This window comes from Pecten maximus, chromosome 8 (assembly GCF_902652985.1).
Source record: "Pecten maximus chromosome 8, xPecMax1.1, whole genome shotgun sequence".
In the NCBI taxonomy this organism is placed as follows: Eukaryota; Metazoa; Mollusca; class Bivalvia; order Pectinida; family Pectinidae; genus Pecten; species Pecten maximus.
Window position 1 is genome coordinate 25,352,259 of NC_047022.1, and position 25,585 is coordinate 25,377,843.

At 35.3% G+C, this 25,585-nt stretch overlaps 1 protein-coding gene across 1 annotated transcript; it reads left to right on the forward strand.

Annotated features, from left to right (window-relative positions):
- Positions 1-58: 58 nt before the first annotated feature.
- Positions 59-24,540, forward strand: LOC117332945 (vacuolar protein sorting-associated protein 53 homolog). The gene is made up of 19 exons (XM_033892028.1): positions 59-185; positions 9,857-9,987; positions 10,315-10,468; positions 10,597-10,712; positions 11,086-11,205; positions 11,623-11,701; positions 12,626-12,769; positions 13,061-13,203; positions 14,829-15,078; positions 15,894-15,988; positions 16,353-16,595; positions 17,056-17,292; positions 17,666-17,744; positions 18,797-18,945; positions 19,185-19,254; positions 19,769-19,854; positions 20,625-20,676; positions 21,252-21,356; positions 22,107-24,540. Exons 1-19 carry the CDS (start codon positions 93-95, stop codon positions 22,269-22,271), a joined length of 2,511 nt encoding a protein of 836 aa, XP_033747919.1. The 5' UTR covers positions 59-92; the 3' UTR covers positions 22,272-24,540.
- The last annotated feature ends 1,045 nt before the right edge of the window (positions 24,541-25,585 follow it).

The following is a 25,585-nucleotide window of genomic DNA, read 5'->3' on the forward strand; positions in this document are numbered from 1 at the left end:
GTTATGTTATGATAAAATACTATGGGGGTAAAAGTATGATTTAAAATATTAATACGCGTTCGCTTCCGTTCTATTTCGTCGTCTGTTCAAAGATGGCGGCTGTTGACGATGATGACTTGTTAGATGATGAACATTTGGAGTCATTACTCGAATTCCCACTCGAAGTTCAAGACGCTATCGATCAGGTATCTACGTAGTATTTATATGTATTCTAATATATATGATTTAAGACTGTGAAAAGCACTGACATCGTGAAATCACTTATTCCATGTGTATTTGATGATGTGCTCCCATTTCCAGAAGAGCTGGACCGTTTTCGTTTATCGCGTTAACGTTCCAGACACTTGTTAGCTATTGCTTCGGCATGATCTATATTAGTACTCAATAGATTCATAGTTGTGTTGCTTTATGACGGAGGGAGAGTGGTGTCTCGTCAGGACGAGGAGCTTGAATGACAACGTTGACGTTAGAGACATGTCTTCCAGGTGGTTCTAGATATATATGTAGTGGAACTGGACTGGTCGATCATCGGCGATCATCTTCAGTTGGTGCCTTTGTCTGTGACCACAAACCTTTTTTCAAGTGAGGTGAACACTTGACCAGGGGATACCCGAACCTAGTTTGTGAAGTTGTTTGGTCTTCTGGGTCGATCATCGACGACCAGGTAGAGCATCCGGATAGTATTCGGAGGTCCCGGGTTCGAACTCAAGTCAGGCCGTGCATTTTTCCGCTCCTATAACTACTATCATACTTGCCAACTTTACCGATTTAGTCAGGAATTTCCCGATTCCAGACTCCCTGCCCCGTCTCCCGATCGTATAGATAAAACATAGTGTATTCTCCCGATTTTGGAGAATATGTCTTGATAACCCCGTATGGAGCCCCTATTCATCTTGTGAGTTTCACTTAGGCCTATGACAGGTAAGGCTTGCTGGCTGGTGAAAGACATATGTGTGGGGCATTGGTCAGTTAACTGACCTGCTCACAGACCGTAATGAAATTCTGACACTTCACTGACTGCAAGGGTGACAATACCCCGATAAATAAACAATTAATTAAAACCAATTAAGCTGAGGACGCATGGTGATGGTTTCGTAGCAGGTGGGTCATGGTTGATTAAACGCTTGCAAATGGCTTCGTATACTGCCTTTGATGTCATACTTGCCAACTTTTTAAAATTCTCATGGGGGAGAAAGTGCGTGAGCGACATTTTTGACCGGAAAACACATTTCACGCGCGACACATTTAGCAAACAAAAACTAAGGGGAGATAATTTGCTATTGGAAAATAAATTCCTTGCATGATCACTTAAGCTTCCTTCCCTCACTGAAAAAAAGGGGAAAAAAACTTATTTCAAGCTTGGCCAATGATTTTTTTTTATTCAAGTTTGGAAAGATAATTATATAAGCAACAAGTTACAAAAAAATAGCTGCAAAATTACATCATTTCTGGAAATTATTTAACTCACTGTTCACTCTAAATAAAAGTATTTACTTAGATATGTTATGAAAATTATGTTGTAAGATAGATGTCAGTCAATTAAATTCAAATTATCACAATGATATCACTTTCTATCAAGCTTTCTCTCCGGCAGTAAACTTCAAAAGAAAATACCTAAAATGTCACGATAAATATCTAGAGTACAATATAATATCTGAATGAAATTTCAAAAGTTTCCTTTGGATTACAACAAAGACAATAATACAAAAAAAAATAAAATAAAAAGGGCTGTACATTGTACTAGCAGTTGTACTCACTATAGGCTTACAACTGATACTTAAATTCTAAGTTTTTAACATGACAGTATTTAGTTTAAGAAAGTGAGTATTTGTGGACATGTTTTTGTCTTTCAAAATGTGAATTGGGAAAGTTTCTGCCAAAAGAAGTCTCTGCTAATTGACACTAAGTATGCTGATGATACGGTGATTGAAACGACGTTACCTACCGGCAACCAGGCCTTCGGTCTATATGGTCGTTATTGTGAATTTATTTCCTTGTGCTAATTATCTAAAGATCAACCAATGTTTAAATGTAGTTAACATTTCAATAAGTAATCTGTCAAATTTGATACTCCGTTGATAACATTGCCAGTGTTGTTTTCACTTTTTCTGTCCGAGATATACTGTCAAGTAGAGGTCGTTTATGCGCTTGACATCAAAGGCAGTATACGAAGCCATTTACAAGCGTTTAATCAACCATGACTGACCTGCTACAAAACCATCACCACGCGTCCTCAGCTTAATTGGTTTAATTAATTGTTTATTTATCGGGGTATTGTCACCCTTGCAGTCAGTGAAGTGTCAGAATTTCGTTACGGTCTGTGAGCAGGTCAGTTAACTGACCAATGCCCTACACATGTCTTTCACTAGCCAGCAAGCGTTACCTGTCATAGGCCTAAGTGAATCTAACAAGATGAATAGGGGCTCCATACGGGGTTATCAAGACATATTCTCCAAAATCGGGAGAATACACGATCGGGAGACGGGGCAGGGAGTCTGGAATCGGGAAATTCCCGACTAAATCGGGAAAGTTGGCAAGTATGTGATGTCAAGCGCATAAAACGACCTCTACTTGATAGTATATCTCGGACAGTAAAAGTGAAAACAACACTGGCAATGTTATCAACGGAGTATCAAATGTGACAACAGATTACTTATTGAAATGTTAACTACATTTAAACATTGGCTGATCTTTAGATAATTAGCACAAGGAAATAAATTCACAATAACGACCATATAGACCGAAGGCCTGGTTGGCGGTAGGTAACATGTCGTTTCAATCACCGTATCATCAGCATATTTAGTGTCAATTAGCAGATACTTATTTTGGCAGAAACTTTCCCAATTCACATTTTGAAAGACAAAAACATGTCCACAAATACTCACTTTCTTAAACTAAATACTGTCATGTTAAAAACTTAGAATTTAAGTATCAGTCCCCACCTACAAAGCACTGAGTTGTAAGCCTATATATAGTGAGTACAACTGCTAGTACAGCCCCCTTTTTTTTTGTTTTTTGTTTTGTATTATTGTCTTTGTTTTAAACCAAAGGAAACATTTGAAATTTCATTCAGATATTATATTGTACTCTGGATATTTATTGTGACATTTTAGGTATTTTCTTTTGAAGTTTACTGCCGGAGAGAAAGCTTGATAGAAAGTGATATCATTGTGATAATTTGCATTCATTGACCGACATCTATCTTACAACATAATTTTCATAACATATCTAAGTAAATACTTTTATTTAGAGTGAACAGTCAGTTAAATAATTTCCAGAAATAATAAATAATGATGTAATTTTGCATCTATTTTTTTGTAACTTGTTGCTAAATACAATTATATTTCCAAACTTGAATAAAAAAGATCATTGGCCAAGCTTGAAGTAAGTTTCTTTTCCCCTTTTTTTTAGTGAGGGAAGGAAGCTTAAGTGTTCATGCAAGGGATTTATTTTCCAATAGCAAATTATCTCCCCTTCGTTTTTGTTCGCTAAATGTGTCGCGCGTGAAATGTGTTTTCCGGTCAAAAATGTCGTTCACGCACTTTCTCCCCCATGAGAATTTTTGAAAGTTGGCAAGTATGTACTATTCTCCTGGCAGCCAGGCACCTAAAATCATGACTACTATTCGCCCGGCAGCCGGGCAACTTAAAGGCATAACTATTATTTGCCCGGCAGCCAACTATTTGTTGTCTGGCAGTCACTCGTACCTAAAAGCAGAGACTATTCGCCTGGAAGCCGTGTCGGGTCAAATCACCTGTTAAGTGACTTGACGTCGCAAGTATACCCTAAGTAAGCTTTAATTCACACAGAATATTTGAAAAAAAATTAAAGCATAAACAAAAAACAAACAAAAGAATTATACAGATTACTGATTTTGTAGCTATACAGACTTTGGGCGAGTTGACTAACACTTAAACATTTGACGTAGCTTATTGTCCTGTGCATCATTTACACAGTCTATTTGATTTTCTTTTAAGTTCCAGATGTTCAATTGTAATGTTTGGCAGTGTCATAATTAGCAGTCATGTGCCTTCAAATGGTCCTGAAGAGCAATTCAATACAGTACATTTGCAAGAAAATCGAGAACTTCAGTTATCTATTTATCCTTTTTTTATTCAGTTAATTTTTTGTTTATTGAAACTTCTTAACTACATGTATATGATTTTTGTAACAGTTTTTCATTATTTTAGCAATAATTACAAAGTGCAACTTTACAAGCACTTTATATGACAATATAATTGTTTTCCATATTAGATGTAAATATGTGCGACAGAGGCTACTGGGCTATATATATATATATATATATGAGCTTCGTTATTTTTTAAAGCTCTTCATTATGGTCAGCTCTATTTTAAGTGTTCAGTCAGACAAAGTTAGGCATGTGTTCACCCTATGGGACATATTTTATAGTGCTATCTTAAAGGGACAATTTAGTCAAGTTTGTTTACATTTCACAAATTATTTCATGAAAGTGTACTTCAGTTCTCCTTATGAACTATCCTTGGTCATATATTGATACAAGTTTATGTTTTCTATGCATTTTTAGGTCATCTGACCCGAAGGTTCAGGATGACCTATAGTCATCATGCTTCGTCTGTCGTCGTGCGCCGTCCGCCGTCTGCCGTGCGTCGTGCGTAAACTTTTCACATTTCAAACTTCTTCTCAAGTTCCACCAGTGGGATTGAGCTGAAACTTGCCTGAAATGATCCTGAGATGGTCCTGACCAAGTGTTGTTATTTTTCGGGTAGGTCCGAAATCCAAGATGGCCGCCATAGCCGCCATTTTGAAAACACATTTTAAACTTCTTCTCATGTTCCACCAGTGCTATTGAGCTGAAACTTGCCTGAAATGATCCTGAGATGGTCCTGACCAAGTGTTGTTATTTTTCGGGTAGGTCCGAAATCCAAGATGGCCGCCATAGCCGCCATCTTGAAAAACACATTTTAAACTTCTTCTCCAGTTCCACCAGTGCTATTAAGCTGAAACTTGCCTGACATGATCCTGATATGATGCCGACCAAGTGTTGTTATTTTTCGGGTCGGTCCGAAATCCAAGATGGCCGCCGTGGCCGCCATCTTGAAAAACACATTTTAAACTTCTTCTCCAGTTCCACCAGTGCTATTAAGCTGAAACTTGCCTGAAATGATCCTGATATGATCCTGACCAAGTGTTGTTATTTTTTGGGTTGGTCTGAAATCCAAGATGGCCGCCATAGCCGCCATCTTGAAAAACACATTTTAAACTTCTTCTCCAGTTCCACCAGTGCTATTAAGCTGAAACTTGCCTGACATGATCCTGATATGATGCCGACCAAGTGTTGTTATTTTTCGGGTCGGTCCGAAATCCAAGATGGCCGCCGTGGCCGCCATCTTGAAAAACACATTTTAAACTTCTTCTCCAGTTCCACCAGTGCTATTAAGCTGAAACTTGCCTGAAATGATCCTGATATGATCCTGACCAAGTGTTGTTATTTTTTGGGTTGGTCTGAAATCCAAGATGGCCGCCATAGCCGCCATTTTGAAAACACATTTTAAACTTCTTCTCATGTTCCACCAGTGCTATTGAGCTGAAACTTGCCTGAAATGATCCTGAGATGGTCCTGACCAAGTGTTGTTATTTTTGGGTAGGTCCGAAATCCAAGATGGCCGCCATAGCCGCCATCTTGAAAAACACATTTTAAACTTCTTCTCCAGTTCCACCTGTGCTATTAAGCTGAAACTTGCCTGAAATGATCCTGATATGATCCTGACCAAGTGTTGTTATTTTTTGGGTCAGTCCAAAATCCAAGATGGCCGTCATAGCCGCCATCTTGAAAAACACATTTTAAACTTCTTCTCCAGTTCCACCAGTGCTATTAAGCTGAAACTTGCCTGAAATGATCCTGATATGATGCCGACCAAGTGTTGTTATTTTTCGGGTCGGTCCGAAATCCAAGATGGCCGCCGTGGCCGCCATCTTGAAAAACACATTTTAAACTTCTTCTCCAGTTCCACCAGTGCTATTAAGCTGAAACTTGCCTGAAATGATCCTGATATGATCCTGACCAAGTGTTGTTATTTTTTGGGTTGGTCTGAAATCCAAGATGGCCGCCATAGCCGCCATTTTGAAAACACATTTTAAACTTCTTCTCATGTTCCACCAGTGCTATTGAGCTGAAACTTGCCTGAAATGATCCTGAGATGGTCCTGACCAAGTGTTGTTATTTTTCGGGTAGGTCCGAAATCCAAGATGGCCGCCATAGCCGCCATCTTGAAAAACACATTTTAAACTTCTTCTCCAGTTCCACCAGTGCTATTAAGCTGAAACTTGCCTGAAATGATCCTGATATGATCCTGACCAAGTGTTGTTATTTTTTGGGTCAGTCCGAAATCCAAGATGGCCGCCATAGCCGCCATCTTGAAAAACACATTTTAAACTTCTTCTCCAGTTCCACCAGTGCTATTAAGCTGAAACTTGCCTGAAATGATCCTGATATGATCCTGACCAAGTGTTGTTATTTTTTGGGTTGGTCTGAATCCAAGATGGCCGCCGTGGCCGCCATCTTGAAAAACACATTTTAAACTTCTTCTCCAGTTCCATTGGTGCCATTGAGCTGGAAATGGGTGAGGATGTCAAGGAAGGCTAGCCAACATAGTGTTGTTATTTTTTCGGCCTCGTAAAAACTTTGAAATGGCAGCAATGGGGGCCATTTTGTAACATGATTGCGCAATCATGGTTTTCCTGAACAACACCTATTTCAAACTTCTTCTCAAATTCCATCAGTGGGATTCAGCCCTAACTTACCAGAAATTATCCTGAGATGGCCCTTACCAAGTGTTGTTATTTATCGGGTCGGCCAGAAATCCAAGATGGCCACCATGGCAACCATCTTGAAAAAACATTTTAAACTTCTTCTCCAGTTCCACTGGTGCCATTGAGTTGGAAATTGGTGAGGATTTTAAGGAAGGAGTGCCAACATAGTGTTAATATTTTTCGGCCTCGTAAAATCATTGACTTGGCAGCCATGGTGGCCATTTGTAACATGATTGTGCAATCATGGTTTTCCTGAACAATGCCTATTTTAAACTTCTTCTCAAATTCCCCCAATGGAATTCAGCTGTAACTCTAACCAGAAATGATCCTGAGATGGTCCTTACCAAGTGTTGTTATTTATTGGGTCGGTCAGGAATCCAAGATGGCCACCATGGCAAACGGCGCCACTATATACTTGCTACAGAGAATACATACTTCAATTATATAAGGTTTTTAATTTAGAGTCAGATGACCGTTAAGGCCCCTGGGCCTCTTGTTTAATTAATTGTAAGGGGGATCATAATCGTATAACCATACGATTTATATGCAAATGAGCAAGTCGTCTCTACACACTTTGTATACATTTGTGCAAGCACAGCCCCGTCTCGTGACTGTAAACAACATTGGTTTGCATTTGAAGCTGTTAGTGAATATTTTAACTATAGGTTGTGGGTCTCGTACCAAACGTAGACAGTGAATGGATAAACAAAATATATGGAGAATTACTGTTAGGTCATGAATATAACAGATGTGAGTTTTTCCAATGGTTGCGACAACAATGAAGAAGTTCATACAGTTGCGAGCAAGTTTGCCGAGACTTGACCTAGATCGGCCTACAGAGTAATGTTGAGGTGCGATATTTTTGTTCTGTACAACTTCCATTATCATAATTCCATTCGTACTTGTTATAAGTATTGTTCTGATACATCATGGATGAAATAAATCACCTAGATTGGTGTTAGCGTTTGTTTGCATTCGTACACAAATGAAAATATAATCTTTTTCTGCATACGTATCGGCCGTATACATATACATGCATGTGTGTACACAATTACATGAACACGAATTTCCGATCGGTGACCCTGGAATAAACCTGTGTTTGGTCGATTTGAATTGTCAAAACAATAATTCATTATTGAATCTATCAATTATGATACATGTAACAACTGTTTGCCATGCTTGTTGTTAAATCAAAATCCAAAGAAATAAGTATACGTCTGATCTACCGTGTCGTCACATACAACCAACTCTGTTCCCGCCAGGGTGCAACAAGTTGCACTATATTTGAGTATAGCTATATTTGACGTGGGCTTTCCCAAAACTTAAACTGACCATAATGGACATTGGCTATACGTAGAGATAATTATTGACCGCAAATGTTTTTGTCTGGATATATGTTTTATCGTTTCTGTCTGAATTATAAAAAACATGCTTGACTAAATTGTCCCTTTAATGTTAACTACATTGATATAATTTGGGTTACAATAAAACATGTTATCAATGGCCATTTGTATCCAAAACTAGTCTTAATAGAAATGATTGACTGTTGCATTTACACATTTATTTCAATTTATACTTGTTTTTAGCTCATCGGTTATAAGTAACCGTAATGATTTTTTTCTGCTTTTTACCATCTTGTGGACTTAACTTTTTTGGCACCAAATCCCACTTTTTAAGTTTTTGGTTTATAGTCCAAAACCTTTTGCCTCACACTGTTACAAATCGATTTATGCATTCATTGAGGACTACATGTGATATTACTGCAAAATAATGTGGAAATATTTGATGATTTTTACTTAATTTTGATTTTGCAAAATGAGTGTATAGTGTGATTGCTGCCGGTGAGCTTCTTATGGACATGCATTTTTTCCAGCAGATTTAGTTGCCTGATCAATGTATGATGATAATGTCCTAATTAAATATATGAATGATTATGAAAATAAACAAAAATTTGTAATAACATTTTTTTTATTAAGTCACATTTGCACAATCACGAGAGGTCTAGATCTGATCATAAAATATTTGATAATGATAACACATTTTGTTTACAATGGCTGTTATATACATATATGAAACACAAGTCAGTGAATGTTACTAAACAATTTTTTAAACTTTTACTGTACAATTGTATCAAATCATATCCATATAAACACTCAACATCAATATTCCCAGCATCCATCTGCGATATATATGGTCCCCATGGATTCTTTTTAGAAACCTGGATTTATTATTTTAAAAGAAATAGTAGAATCACCAAATATATATGGGCCTACAGATACAGTATACAGTCATGAATTTTTCGGTTTTTGGCCATTTGTTTTTAATATGTGGTTTATTTTTATGATTTATTCGATTCCACTCTTCAAGTAAACCAATAGCTAATTCCGTCTAAAAAACATATGTTACATTTCTATCAAATTCCTTTCAAATCCAGAAAGACAAATACCCTACATTGGTACATATGTAGATGTACAAATGCTTCATAGCATACAAGTGTGTAACCTTATGTGTGCACACGTATCACTGCACATGGGCATTGTTGTTAACTCACATGCGTTTATTTCTTGGATTGAAGTCGGGCAATTGCGCACCTATCAATTTTGTTGATAAAAATATTTTTCAGCCATTTTGTAGACAAACAACATCCAAAAGTAAGATTAGCCCAATGCCATGATTAAAATAATCTCTAAAAACAAAAACATAATGTAAAAAATAATTACCTATCCCTATACGGAGGTAGCGTAAACAAGGCGACGAGAGTGACAGGGTGTCTGCAGATCAAAATGAACTTAATCGACTGATATTTTTGAATATGTATACATGTACTCAAGTTTACGTACTGTGCAAAATTAAGTACCCTTGTTCTACATACATTATTTTCAAATATGTATATGATCTACAACACTATTGTCTAAAGCGTTGGTGTACAGTACAGCCGTGTAAATAGTTTTTTTCGTTTTAGGTACCCCGCAGCCGTGTAAATACTTAAAATAGTCACTCCCATATACATATAGTCAATTGCATTGCAAACAAAATGAATTCCTGTTTCACTTTTTTTTAACAGGTACTGCCAAGTGATGACCCTCTGGACAAGGCAGACTTTAACCCTATAGATTACATCAACACACTGTTCCCGACAGAGCAGTCTTTAGCAAACATTGATGATGTTGTTGGGAAGATTAGACACAAGATCAGGTATATCATCAAAGTAGGACACAAGAACTGATGCTTTAATCCACTGTCTGAGTCATAATTCAGTACTGTCATCTAGCATCTGTTAGACTGTTTGCTTTATTTTTTATTAACTTCTGCTTCTATTTGTTACCATATGTATTTTATGAAACATTTTAGAATTAAGAGATATACTGCTCAAATTGAGATATACTACTCAAATTTTATTACAATGGAATCTATACAGAAACTTACTGTAGTATAAAGAAAAAACAAATATTATATTATGTAAACAAATGTGCAAGTATGGGGTTATTTGAGTTAAAGGAAATGATTACTTTGTGACTACAGGAGGCTAGATGATGATATACGTACTGTTGTTCGAGGCCAGACCAATGTTGGAGAAGATGGTAAACTGGCTCTTGAGGAAGCACAGAAGGCCATACAGGAACTCTTTGCCAAAATCATTGATATAAAGGACAAGGCAGAGAAGTCAGAGGAAATGGTAAATTTTAGTTTTTACAAACACTGTTCAAAATACCATTCTATGGCTTTGACAATGTGAAAATTTATATATAATGCAAATGGAATGGAATTTAGATGGATTGACTATATCATTAATCTGTTCCTTAGGTCAAAGAAATCACAAGAGATATAAAACAGCTGGACCATGCCAAGAAAAACTTGACTGGATCTATAACAACACTGAACCATTTACACATGCTGGTGGGAGGTGTTGATTCACTTACGTATGTACATGCTTAAGGAATTAATAATCATAACTTAAGTCCAAATATAATACCAATAGAAACATTTTTCACATACACTTGAAGAAATAATCGATATTTGTGATATATATAAAACATTATAATTACTTGAACAGTTCAAATTTGGACTCTTTATAAAAGATTCCTGATTCTTTGACTAGGTCTCTCAAATGTTATGCATGTTATTTCAATAAGCAATAATCAGAGACTTTGCAATATTTGTTTTTCAAATCTCTAAAGTTGAAGTTACTAATAATAGGAATTTTAATGAAATTAATTATTACATGTAATAATGTATTTAAGTATTTCTTGTGCTTTTCTATCATTGTATCATTTCTTCATCTGATTAATGCAGGTCTCTGACAAGGAGACGACAGTATGGGGAGGTGGCTAACCTATTACAGGGTGTGCTCAATGTTCTAGACCACTTTCAAAAGTATATGGGAATTCCACAGATCAAACAACTGGCTGACAGGTATGTACCAGACAACATAAACAATGTAAAGATGATAGAAATCTTGTGTTTGCTTTGATTTTATCAAGTAATAAAAATGTCAAATGACAAAATTAGATTTAATATTGCAGCATTCAGATGTTGCTTATTCGTATCAATTTGATTTATCAAACCCATATATATGGAATAAAAATATAAAAAAGATAACTTTGGCAAAGGTTCTGATACTTTCCTAATCACTTCATTTGAGAAGATGATTATATATATGACAGAAAAAAAAGATTATTTTATCATTATAGAGTCTTTGTTTCTACTACAGTGATATAACAGTTTTACCCTGGATTAACTTCTCCTTTATATCATTTAACAATTTTATCAGTGATTGAGTGAAGTAATGCCCATTTGTTGTCAAGTTTGCCCTTTTCTTATTATATATAGAGTGAAACAGATCCAATCAGAACTAGGGACTCAAATACAGGCAGATTTTGAGGAGGCATTCCAGGGGGCTGGGGCTAAGGTAAGGCCAAATATTTAAAAAAAATCTAATATTTTCTATTTACCTCATTCTCTTGAAATATTTGGCAAAACATTACAAAAGTGTTCTAGTTGAAAAACTGTTTTGCGATCAAATCCATGCTCTAAGTCTTATTTGTCAATAAAAAATACATTTTTATATATTCTGTAGTTAGAAAGGATGCAGAATTATTGTTTTGATTTTGACATCAGAGTCACTGAGATTAACAGTAATTGGAATAAGGACATTCTCTACAGTAGTGTATTTTTGTGTCTTTATTAAAAGTTGAAAGAAAGTGGGAGTGGAAAATCTTTTCTCTCACCCTGGACAGGGATATCCGCAGTTTTACCGGGGTGATATTTTCTTATCTCACCTTAGGGAAAAGACAAGCTACACATGCTCTTTGAACGTGCTCTTGTTCTCGATACGGTGACGTCACTATGACCTGACCCGGAACATTTGAATGCTAAATATCAATATGATTCACAAAAGAAATTTGAATAAGTATTAATTATCAGAGTTAACTGAGTGTTTGGTGTTCTTTTTGACAAGCTAATCGGAACTATATTTTGCATGAAATCAACATCGTAAGGTGTAAAGCGTCTGCTGCAGCCTTATCACAACAGTCATCTGCCATCCAGGTGTTGTTGTTTACATACGTTTGGATTTGGTTCACACTACAATTGGAAAACAGGGTAAGAGAAAAATAATCATTCACCCCTTTTTGGGATGAGATAGAGGGATCTCAACCCTCGGAGGGAGATTGTTAAGCTCCCAAACACTCGGCAAGCCTCGTGTTTAGGAATTTAACAATCTCCCTCCGAGGGTTGAGATCCCCTATCTCACCCAAAAAGGGGTGAACGATTCTATTAATCTCCATTTAGACTGTCTCTATTTCTTCCTCTGACATATCTTCTCTCCTTACAGTATGGTCCTGGTAACCAGCGTCAGTTAAAGGAGGCATGCTTTGTTGTCAGTGTTTTGGACAGTAAGGTCAAGAAAGATCTCCTTAATTGGTTTGTGAAACTACAGCTGTCCGAGTACTTGGTATTATTTGGAGAGAACCAAGATGTAAGTTACAAGTTAAGGTAGTATATACCTGAAACTCTTGTTTTGGTGTTTCTTTCTACAGATCCGGCATAATTTACACCCCCGCTCCCCCAAAATATTAATAACAGTTCTGTTTTTAAGATTGATGTCATATTTGTTATTTATCATAAAAGAAAACATTTATATATATACATGTATTCAAAGAATTATATTATGAAAGTTTTTTTGATCATTGTATCCAAATCACACCAAAGTCTTAAACATAAGTTTTAAAAAAATAAATAATAATTTACTTAGAATTTTGTTTTGTAGGTAGCTTGGTTAGACAAGATTGATCGGCGCTATACATGGATAAAAAGAACTCTTGTAGACTTTGAGGAAAAGTTTGGTCATTTGTTCCCACCTGACTGGGAGGTCAGCGAAAGGATATGTGCTGAATTTTGTGAAATTACCAGGTACTTGGACACTATTTTTATTGGCTTATTGGAAATGTTTAAAAAATATGTGATACAATCTTCCTTTCCTCCTAGTCCCCATCATTGCCTAATTGAATGTTGTAAGGAAAAACTGGATGTCAGAATTATTTTTAACGTCAGGGTGCCTTTGGCACCTGCCGTTATAGGCGTGGTGGGAAAATGTTGTTACTGACAGATCTGTTCCGGCTAACTATTCCCCTTTTCTGTCATACAAATGATATACATCCGCAGCCTAATATAAATCCTATTTTGATAACAATTATTGACACAATTTAAGTGATGTAAACCGTGTTTACTGCAATTATTTAAAATGAAATGTGAATGTTTGGTGTTCTAGACTATTTTAGAGTATAAATATTAACCTTTTTCCTCGTCAGTATATGCAATTTTGTTGGCGTAGGATTACGTAGTTCTGTCTCGATACTGCCTTGAAAACGAAAGTAGAAAAATCAGTTTGATCGTCGTGGAAATTTACATGCATTCACAGAGAAACTATCCACATCTGTTCATCCTGAGTTCATATGCAGGAACATTTGATAGCTTAAAACCAATCCTATTTACGTAGTCAAATGCACCCGAGCATTCCACGAGATAACTTCAGCTGTCACGTGACTCTTCACTAGTCAGCCAAAATGGCGGTTATGTCTACTGTAACTAAACCAACGACCGTTCGCAGTTTCATATTCATTTGTATGTCGCTAGAATACGCAAGAAATATGACCAGGAATTGAGGGCAAGTTGTAACAAACTACATTGCCGTTTTTCGTGAGGATTTTATTAAATAAGGTTATTATTTGTTGTCTGAAAAGAATCTAATGATTATGATCCGTGACTGATCATGATGTACTGGCGTCGGTGTCAAAACTAGATATGTCTCGTCGGACAACGCGAACGCAGTTTTCTATCGGAGTGAAAATGTGTTACTACGGGTCATAAAATAGATGTTTGATAGGCCTTTTTAATAACTTATAGTATAAATAAAATAAAAAACATCTGAGATTTTATCTTTAGTTGTAGTTACTTGAACAACGTGTTCTGTTAATAGACCGATTTGTCGTTCAGTTGATTCTTTTTTTCAAAGTTTACAAGCAGCTTTACTGATTCAGGAGTATATCAATAATTTTCCACAAGCATTAAAGAAATGAGGAAAGAACTATACTCAGCTATATATTGTAAAGTTGTCAGCTGATATTATATGTTATACATGTTTTCTTGAATATATATAGAACAGGAATACCAGGGCCAGATGAAGACATTTCATCTGATACAAATGTAGCTGTCTGACTATAAAATCCAATTTTAAATTTCTTATAATATGACCTCAGACCCTGACGTTTCTCAGGGCCTTTGGCCCTTTGATTTCTTTTACTTATTTTAATAAAATGAAGTTAAATGATAGCTTCTTAGCTTCTTAACTTCTTTAGTTCGATCGATCGCTGGAAAAGAAACATTTCACAGAGGACAAGAATAGAGTAATATGTCTGTAACAAATTGAAGCATATTTTGAATCTAATTAAATAATTTCAAATTGGTCATTAAATGATTGCAAATATGTTTTACATTTTACATGTATATAGAAGTTTTTGAAACAATGTATGTCACAGGAGAGAGCTTGGCAATATTATGGCCAGAAGAAGGGCCGAGATTGATGTCAAACTGCTGCTGTTTGCCATACAGAGGACAACCAACTTTGAGGCACTGATAGCCAAGAGGTTCACAGGTGTGACATTACAGGAGGTTAAGGCCAAACCAATGGTGAGCCCCACCTCCCCACCATCCAATCCCTTTCAAGAGTCAAGCAACCCATTTGAGGGAGCATCAGATGGCGAGACTACTCCAAGTGATGAAAGCAAGGTATAAATATATAATATTGGTTGGTGTTTCAGAATTAGGAACAAGCATTTTAAGCCTGGATTCATTTAATAGATTTTGTCCCCTAAAAATCAACATCTGCGACATCCAAGAGAATTTGTTTTCTCTCTTCTTCTTTTTTCCTGCATAAGTAGCGAAACCAAACATTTACATCTTTGTAACAAATACAGAGTACATTCTTGACTGCATTACTTTAGCTCTCACCAGCTCGATATGAAATAGCTTGTGGACTGTTTTTTCCTGAAAAGAATTCTGATTCGACTGTTTTTGCAAAAGTTATTACCGTTTGTTAATTTCAATATTCATGTTTTGTCTGGAGATCTCCTACATTTTTCAACGATTTCTTTTAAATTTGATAGGCTTTTTAATTATGATATGTTGGTTGTGTTTCTTCAAAAAGAATTCTGGTTCAAAGATTTTTGCAAAAGTTATTTCCATTTGTTTATTTCAGTATTTAACTTTTGTCCAGCAATATCCTCTCATATTTATTAACCAATCTATTTAAACATGGATACATTATAATCCTGATAGGAAGCTGTGTCTCCCAGAAACGATTCTGATTCAACTGTTTTTGCAAAAGATATTTCCCTTCTTTTATTTAATTATGATCAATAGATAGCCACCCTTTAGGTGATACATATGGCATTCAAAGTGTATATATTGTTCTGGCCTGTAACACTTGTTTCCAACTTTATACATTTAATTGTAATCACACTGTATTAAATCATAATTATACCATTGTTCTATGAGTTTTGTAAATCACTGGAGACTGTTCTGTATGTTTCATTCTACTGTAGGCAGACCCAAAGCCACAAATCCTGTCTCCCTTCAGTGGTATCATTTCAAGATGTTTTGAAGCACACCTCAGTATCTACATAGAATCTCAGGACAGGTAAATATAGCCATATTGATTTAATAGTGATGCCATAAAATCAGGGCTAATGATTAATGCTAAATATCATCATTAACCTATCAAAACTATACAATATTAAATGCATGAATACATACTATAGAATAGTCGACAACAGAGAAGAAGGAGCACATTTGTTGACTAACCGACACCAGTGCTGACAGCTTTGAAGTGATACCTGTAACTGTAAAGTAATTCTTCCATCTATTTTGTAAATGTGTTTGAAGTAATTTCATTTCATTGTGAAAAACAATAGATATCATTTTATTTCTCAGTGTATATCAACAAGATTTGGTTTATATGTCTGTAAAGAAACTTTTTCAATGTAAAGTATTTATTTGTATAGAAATTTAGCAGAGTTGATCAATCGATTCCTGGAGGACCTGCGCCAGCATGGCACACCACGCATGGAGTCTGAAGAGAGTAGTAACGTATTACCAAGTTGTGCAGACTTGTTTGTGTTCTACAAGAAATGCATGGTCCAGTGCTCACAACTCAGTACGGGTCAACCAATGCTTGACCTAACTCGGACTTTCCAAAAATACCTCCGGGAATATGCTCATCGGGTGCTACTCACCAACCTTCCTAAGTAAGCTGATTATTTACATTTGAACTTGAATAAGCATTTGGTAAGTTTTAAATAAGATCCATGTTTCAGAAAAAGAAGATACATTGTACTGTTATGTCGGCTCTGTTGCATCCAATACAACCCCAGAAGTGCTGAGCTGCTCAACTTTCGATGAATCCTTTTGTTCAGTATTTTGTTCTCAAAAATGCTTTTATTGCACTACCCAATAATAATCATGGATCAGTACTTCTACAATTTCTAGCACAATCACAACATTTGCGTCAATAAATATGTCTACATTATTTAAACCTGGTGTAAGTTCTTTAGTATAGGAAGCATCTCAGATAGACATGGAAATAAAAGTAAAAGATTTCTAAAAATATGCACTACAGACGGTTACAAATTGTTTATGTTCCAATAATATTCAAATGACTATAATCATTCTCAACAATTAGATGTATCTGTTTATCTTTTACAACAGAATGGCAAGTCAAAACACAGGCATCAGCTCTGCGTCAGGTTTGATACAGAGTATCCTCAAAGAAGGGGAGATAACCAAGTTTACAGAGGAGGAACAATGTAGAATATGTAGTATTCTTTGTTCAGCGGAATACTGCATGGAGACCTCACAACAGCTGGAGGAAAAGTTACGGGAGAAGGTTGACAAGGAACTAGCTCTACAGATAGACCTTAACCCGGAACAGGACACCTTCCATAAGTAGGTGAAGTCTGAAAGAACACTTTAACCATATTTACTTGAATCATCATTTAGTTAAATGACATGACTATATCTTACTACATTTATCCTGCGATAAACCCAGTTTAACATTCTGACTCAATGTCAGGGGATGGACATCAGTGTCACCAATTCTACGGAATCGATGACAAACCAGTTTGTCCCAATATACTCTTCCAGTGGTTGTCTTCACATACAACCTCTTTAAAACATCATTCCATCCTTAACTTTGAAGGCTATGGCCAAATATTTAATTAGGTTGATGATACCGGTTTGTTTATTGTTGTTGACAGTGTTAATGTTAATAAAGTCAATATTACTAGTTGACTCTACTTTGTATGTATTTGGTTTATAGTGTAATCTCCAGCTGTATACAGCTATTGGTACAAGACTTGGAGATCGCATGTGAGCCTGCTTTGCTGGCAATGAGCAAGGTAAGATATGTCAGGTACCATAGACTTTATACTGCTAATATAGGCAGTACATTTCAGTTTTAATATCTCCACTGTAAGTCTAGTGTAGGATTTCTTTGTGTCTGAGAAATAGGAGCATGCAGAGCTGGATGTGTTAAAAAAAAGTTTGGAAGAGCAATAACAGGTTCTAACACTATAATTATAATGATTATTTTCAAATCTAGCATCTCTGCAGGTCGGCCAATAATAGATCCATATTTATTTAAAGTCCAAAATATGTATTGAGCGATATATTTCAAGTGATGCTGTCAACATCATAAATGAGCTAACACTTGTAATATTTGTCACCTTTATGATGATGGACAACTTTATTTATTGCATCTTTTGCGAGTGAAATATAGAAATTTATCAAACTAATAAACCTTACATTTGCACTGCAGCGATGAGCAGTGCAAATATAAGATTTTGCAGTGAAAATATAAGTATTGCAGTGAAAATATAAGTTTTTTGTTTTTGACCAATCAGTGCAAACCTTTGTATTCACCACATTGAAACTGGCCAATTTCTCTGATCGAAGCGAAGATAGATAATTTGGTTATTCTGCTGTATTTCTGAAATATTCAGATTAGTTTTTGACCAAACACTAACTTGACGAAAGCTATCTATGCAGAATCTCCGATAACAGCAGAAAACGCTGAGTCCTTTCAAAATAGGCGCCGTCAAGTTGATGTGGAGTAATGTCACAAAGGGATGACGTCATGAATTCCCGCTTTTTTTGACACTATTAATTTTTCGATGTTTTTGATTTTGTTTTTAAGTATATAAAATGCAATAAAAAGAAAATTGAATGGTTTCCCGTTAATATAACATATTTCACTTTCATGACGGAATATTTCGATATTTTTCACTCGTGCTTCGCACTCATGAAAATATCGATATTCTGTCATAAGTAATAAGTGAAATATATGTTATATTAAAATGGGAAACCATTCAATATCCTCTATATATTGAATGATGGACTGTGAAATAGTGATATAAATGGATAACTTGTATACAATATTGATATCTGGCAGATGTCGTGGTCCACAATTGAGGCAGTGGGTGACCAAAGTGGATATGTGACAGCCGTCACCTCTCACCTCAAACAGAACCTGCCTATCATCAGAGACAACCTGGCATCCTCTCGTAAATACTTCACACAATTTTGTCTTAAATTTGCCAAGTAAGTATTAACGGCATGTGACAGAATTTAGAAGTTGTAATATGGTCACCAAATGTATGCCTATAGATTCTGTGAATTGAGTAATTGTTAAGATACCACAACTGATTTTATAAAAGAAAAATCTTTATTGCAAAAATCAAATTAATCTCCAAATCTACAATGGTGTTAGGCACTGTTTATTAAGGCAGTGTTTGGAAATACTTTATACTTTGTTATATTTCAGTACCTTTATATTTCAGTACATTTATTCCTAAATTCATCAACCATCTTTTCAAATGCAAGAATATCAGCACAGTGGCAGCAGAACAGGTTTGAATACTATTTTATTTTAGTTGATTGGCACATGCAGATTTATTGCAGACATGGGTTGTAATATTTAATTAATGAGATATAACATAGAGCATGGTAAATTTGAATTCTGATGGGTCATGTAGTTCAGTTTACCCTTTTCTCAGTCTAGTATCTTAATCCAGTTCTTAATCAAACAGAGTATTTGTCAAATGACCCCTTAAACCCAACAGTCGCTCAAACAGATAATTACTTGACTGTATATTATTATAATTCTTTCATATTCTATTTAACTTATATCATTTAAGTCCCCTTATTAAACTCGAACTGATGAATCGGTCAAGTTTCCCTCTTCACTCAAGCAGATAATTCAGTCAAGTTGCCCTCAATGCCACTGATATTGATGTCATGTTTTCCACTAATCAGAAGACTGTAAACAAAATATATTGGTTTCATTTCAAAATCACATTATCAAATTCTCTCATTACTGGATAGCAAATATTTGTTAATGTGAGATTGATGTTGTTGTTAACAGTTACTACTGGACACTCATTCACTAAAGACAGTGTTACTGGATCTGCCTTCTCTAGGATCCCAAATCATCAGAAAGGCCCCAGCCAGGTCAGTATATCTACAATAAGTTAGACACTTGTCTGGCCAAGAGACTAAATCTGTCTCACTTCATGTTCGTCTCCTCAGTCCTCACAGTGGAGACTACCAAAATATTTCTTCTGTCAGCCTATATACTGAGGCTATATCATCTGAATTGCTCAAAATCTGTCTTAGGTGGATGTTGTGTGGTTTATCATAGGAGAAATAAAGGTCCCAGTTTATTGTAGTATTTATTGGCATAGCCTTGTATTTCTTGTCAAAGTCTTATCTTCTGAAACGTCTCTTGTCTTGAAACAAATCTTGTATAGAATGTCAAGGTCATGCCAATAGTCAAACGCCAAGCAATTTTTGGGTGTCTACTTGTGTATTGCCTCTGTCATGTTTTTATAAACAGCAATATCACAGTGAAATATGAGTCTTGTCACTTTGAAAACACTATTGTGGTGTCATTATAATCTCTGTAGTGAAAAAACGGGTCTTCTCTGATCATTGCTATGGAAGCTTCAGTTTTAAGTAGAATCAAACACTGGTATTCATGTTACAATGTATATTGAATTTATTAAACTTGAATGTGTGTTATTTGCATATGAGAATAATGAACTCATTTAATAAATTAAATGTCATAGTAGCACCAATGTTAAGTTATCTGGTATAAATATACATCTCAACCAGCATCCTATAAGAATGCGGGATATACTTCTATAGAAAGGCAGTTCCTCAAAACCAATAAGAAAATATTTGTCTTGTGTTTCTGTAATTCCTATGTTTTGAATTTTCAGTTTCACAAAGATAGTGGTAAAAGGCATGACAAAAGCAGAGATGATACTTAAGGTGAGATTCTATTAGTGGCCTTAGGCAAGATTCTGATTCCAATGGCCTGTGATAGGTGTGATTCTATTTCTTATGGCCTTCAAGAATTTAGGCCTGATCTTTTAAGGTTAACTGGTAACTGTCATATAATCACCAAAAACTGTGAAGAATTTTGATGTTTTATTGATAATTTTGAGCAGAAATTGGAAGCTAAACAGTCAAAGCATTGTTTCAATTTAGTAAAGAATATCATTCAAATTCATACAAATGTGATAATTGCACAGTGATTTGATTATCAACTTCTTTGTAACTTCTCTGATTCTTTGCCAATTTACAACAGGGTGGTAACACCAGTTTTTGCTGCCGTTTTTTTTAATGACAAGATCTCTATATAACTGCTCCCTCTAAGCTGATTATACCCAGACATATTTGATGGTGGCCAAGAAGATATTCAAATTAGAAATCAAAGCCCTGACATGTTAAATTGGAGTCAAGATATATTAAAATACAAGAATGGCACAAAATTATTCCATTTGAGTGTTAATCATATAATGTTAGGGCAAGTGAAGAACCCATTTCAAACATTAATGTTTCAGGTTGTGATGTCTCTCCATGAACCGCCTCAGGGTTTTGTTGACAACTACATAAGGCTTCTCAGTGATTCTGATATCAATGAATTCCAGCGAGTTTTGGAAATGAAGGTATTGATCATTAATAATGTTACAACAATCGTATTTTCATTATTCAGCTATCTATAAAAAGTATGGATATATATTTATTTTGTTGTCATTTAGCTGTTACAGAGGAAAATTTATACCTGAACATGGGCTAATGCAATACATGTAATATGTAGAATAATTGTTTGACTTTTATACCATGGAAATAGTTTTCTCCCCTCAATTAAGTGTATTAAGGCAATTTAAGGGTCAGCTTATTCATATATCACTGTGATATATGAATAAGCTGACCCTTCCAGTCCATATAGTATGATTTGAGAAGTTGTTAGATCAAGATTATGACATAAGGATAGGTCTAGGAATCATATTTGTTTTCTGTCGAGCTTTGACAAAGATTTCATAATAAATCTCGGGTCCAACAGGATATACAGCTGAAATATAACAGGAGACAATCCATTTTGTCCTATTATATTGGTCATCTTGATACGCTACATGACATATTCAGCAACCTGGTATATAGATCAATCATTCTTGTGTCTGCTCTGTTATTTGGAATCATGGATTGGATATTTGTATGATTAGCTATATGCATCTGTGTACAAATGTAAATGAGTTCTCATCTTCGTTTGTTTGCAATTTTATAATTAAATTTGTCATCTTATTTTCACATTGTGTTATCCAACTCAGTATCTTTTGGTCAATGTCAATATACTGAAAATGTAAAAAAAAAAATTAAATTCATAATTCAGGTATATTCTTTATTTATTTAAACAGGGATTAAGAAGAGGTGACCAAAGTAATTTACTGGAAATTTATCGAGCTAGAATTCCTGTGTCCATGGCATTGGGAGGCCATACAGAAATGTCTGTGACATCTACACCAGAACCAGAATCTAGTCGGATTAAGAAATTAGAGAAACTAATCAAGAAACGACTATAGCACGAGAGAAATGTTTACGTCTAATCTTAATAAAGTGGCACGATTGTCAAATTCTGAAAAGTGCTATGTATCAAAGTGTCTTCAGTCCAAAATAACTCTTCTAATACTGCCCATACATTGGCCAGGAGGTATTACAGTGAGGTATAGTCCACAGACTGAAGCTCTTGGATAATCTCTGGTGATATATAAGTTAAACTATGATGAACTTTATGAAATATTGATAAGAAAGTGCAATAGGTTTTATATATATGGTATGAAATTGGTGATAGTGTTTAACAATATATCTAAATGTAGTAGGGATAATCAAGTGTTTTAATTACCTGAGTAAAATTGTAAGTTGTTTCAGTATATATTGTCCCTGCTTTCTTACTGTTAACAGAAATGTTCTGCAGATTGTGTAAGATCATGAACCCCACAAAATCTTAACTAAGCTGTATATTGTGAATGTTAATGTACACATCAGGTCTTCTGTGATAAAAGGGATATTACACCCCAATATTTGTGATATGTATGTTTTGTATAATGGTAAATAATGAAAGTTTAATTAACCTAAAACCTATAAGTTTCTTTCTACTTTCTACAAATTATGTACAAAGTCTACAAGTGTGGATAGTTTCCCAGAGGACCTGGGAATGAACTATAAATGAGGGACCAGGCATATATTTATATATTGTGGAGAGGTTGAGGGGGGCAGGGATATATTTTTTGTGACCAACCTATACTACCATCATCTCTAATTTTCCCCTCAAATATTACCTAGTACAAGATCCTCACTGCCCCATGAATAGTCCTAATTCATGATTACATGTAAATAGTGGTAAGCGTAATGTTTTGAGTAAAGGTAAGATAGGAGTGCACAATTCCTTATATAGTTTGGTATTAACTACAGGCACTTGTGGGAAACAATGTACAAGCCAACACCTTTACAGTATTTTCACTATAAATGAAAATTATTCATCAACCCCAGACACTGCAAATATAAAATCTACTGGTCCCAGCCATTAATTCACTCTCAGATTTGTACACTCCTGTTTAGGTTATATGTTCGAGATTGAATGGACAGGAGTTTATGTTTCCTCAAATAGAATGTACTGTAAAACAGGCGATTTTCAACTAATATTTGGGTGAAAATCAGACTTTGATCAATTGGGGATTAAAGTGGACTGAAATACTACCGTATATGACCTAATTAGGGCGCCTGCCCTAATAAGGGCGCCCCTACCTTTTTTCCAAGGAAAAAATATTTGTCTTAGTGCCAAAATGGTGTTCAAAAGTAATAATTCATGTGAAATGTTTTGCTACTTTATGTGTTCAATTTTCTTCAGCAAATTAAGTCACTGGAACACAAGTTTTCGCCACAATGTCAATAACCTGCGCCCTGCGCCCTTATTAGGTCATATACGGTATATAACATTATTTTGTCAGTATTTACCCTCCTTTAATAGTGTTTGACTGTTGGTACATGGGGACATTCATATAAGGGATAATAATGTTGGAAATGAAATGCTTTATATTTGGGATTGAACTTTGTTCTAGCAGTACTGTTAATAAGTTTACATGAGAGCTGAAGTCCACACTGTATGAATTTGTATTAAAATTTTGGGGTATAAACATGTTAGCTGATAAAAACACTGCAGCAATACATACACACTCAAATCTTAGAATGTCAAAAAAAATTGATATTTCATCAAATTAATTAGTTGGAGTGTGCAAAATAATGTACAATGTTTTAGAAAATGATGTACTAAAATTGCAATGAGAACAATGATTATCGTGATTTGTTTATCGCAATGCTTTAAGTACTAATTATTACCAGTTAAGTGTACTCTATTACCGTTTGCTGTTAATGTATCAATGTGTACGATTTAAATACTTCGAAGAGATTTAAAACTGAATGTGTGAAATGAATTTGAATTTCTATTTACATGTACACAGAGAATATAATTGTGAATAATAATGAAATCAAAATAGTTATTGTGAACATATACTTTTTTCCAAACAATGTCCCTGTGCTTGTTTTATAGCATGACGGCTCAAAGTCATGTCACTAATTTAGAACACCAAGAAAATCTTAACTCTATATTTATTTCCCTGTAAAAAAATGAGATTGTATTCAGATGTAAAATATTCAATATGGGTATACCATTTGACAGATTTTGTTCTTCAGTTATTTGTGAAGAAATTTGATAAGGTCCTGCATTATTAGTGCAGAAAACCTAAATGGATTATAATGCAACTGTACAAATAAAGTGAATGAGATGATATTTAAGTTGTTTCAGTATTATTTTTAGCCTTTTTAGTTACTTAGTTGTTTATTCTTATTAAAGGATTTAGTGTCTGCTATTACAGCCTTTCAGTGAACAAGAAAAGACAGGAAAATGACATTGATAGTTACCAAAAGGATTTTTTTTATACCCCCGCAACGAAGTTAGGGGGGTATACTGGAATCAGGTTGTCTGTCTGTCCATCCGTCTGTCTGTAGACGCATTTTGCCCGGACAACTCCTCCTAAACCGATGGGCCAATTCCGATGAAACTAAATTTACTTCATACAAATATTAATGATCATGTGTAGATGTGCATGCCACTTTATTTTTCTCAAAATTATGGTTGCTATGGCAACTGGTCTCTATAAACAGGTTTTCCGATAAGAACCATAACTTTAAGTTTGTCCGGACAACTCCTCCTAAACTAAATGGCCAATTTCAATGAAACTTCACACAAATATAGAGGACCATGTGTTGATGTGCATGCCACTTTCTTTTTTTTCAAAATGATGGTTGCTATGGCAACTGGTCACTATAAACAGGTTTTCTGATAAGAACCATAACTTTAAGTTTGTCCGGACAACTCCTCCTAAACCGAAGGGCCGATTTCAATGAAACTTCGTACAAATATAGAGGACCATGTGTAGATGTGCATGCCACTTTATTTTTCTCAAAATTATGGTTGCTATGGCAACTGGTCACTATAAACAGGTTTTCCGATAAGAACCATAACTTTAAGTTTGTCCGGACAACTCCTCCTAAACTGAAGGGCCGATTTCAATGAAACTTCACACAAATATTAATGATCATGTGCATGTAGATGTGCATGCCACTTTCTGTTTTTTTTGCAAAATGATGGTTGCTATGGCAACTGGTCACTATAAACAGGTTTTCTGATAAGAACCATAACTTTAAGTTTGTCTGGACAACTCCTCCTTAACCGAAGGGCCGATTTCAATGAAACTTCACACAAATATAGAGGACCATGTGTAGATGTGCATGCTGATTTCTTTTTTTTTCAAAATTATGGTTGCTATGGCAGCTGGTC

Excerpts from the sequence above, each read along its gene's own strand:
- LOC117332945 (XM_033892028.1), top strand. The coding sequence starts at position 93 with ATGGCGGCTGTTGACGATGATGACTTGTTAGATGATGAACATTTGGAG. Across the intron at positions 186-9,856 it reads TTCAAGACGCTATCGATCAG|GTACTGCCAAGTGATGACCC; the intron begins GTATCTACGTAG and ends TTTTTTTAACAG. Across the intron at positions 16,596-17,055 it reads CTACTCACCAACCTTCCTAA|AATGGCAAGTCAAAACACAG; the intron begins GTAAGCTGATTA and ends CTTTTACAACAG.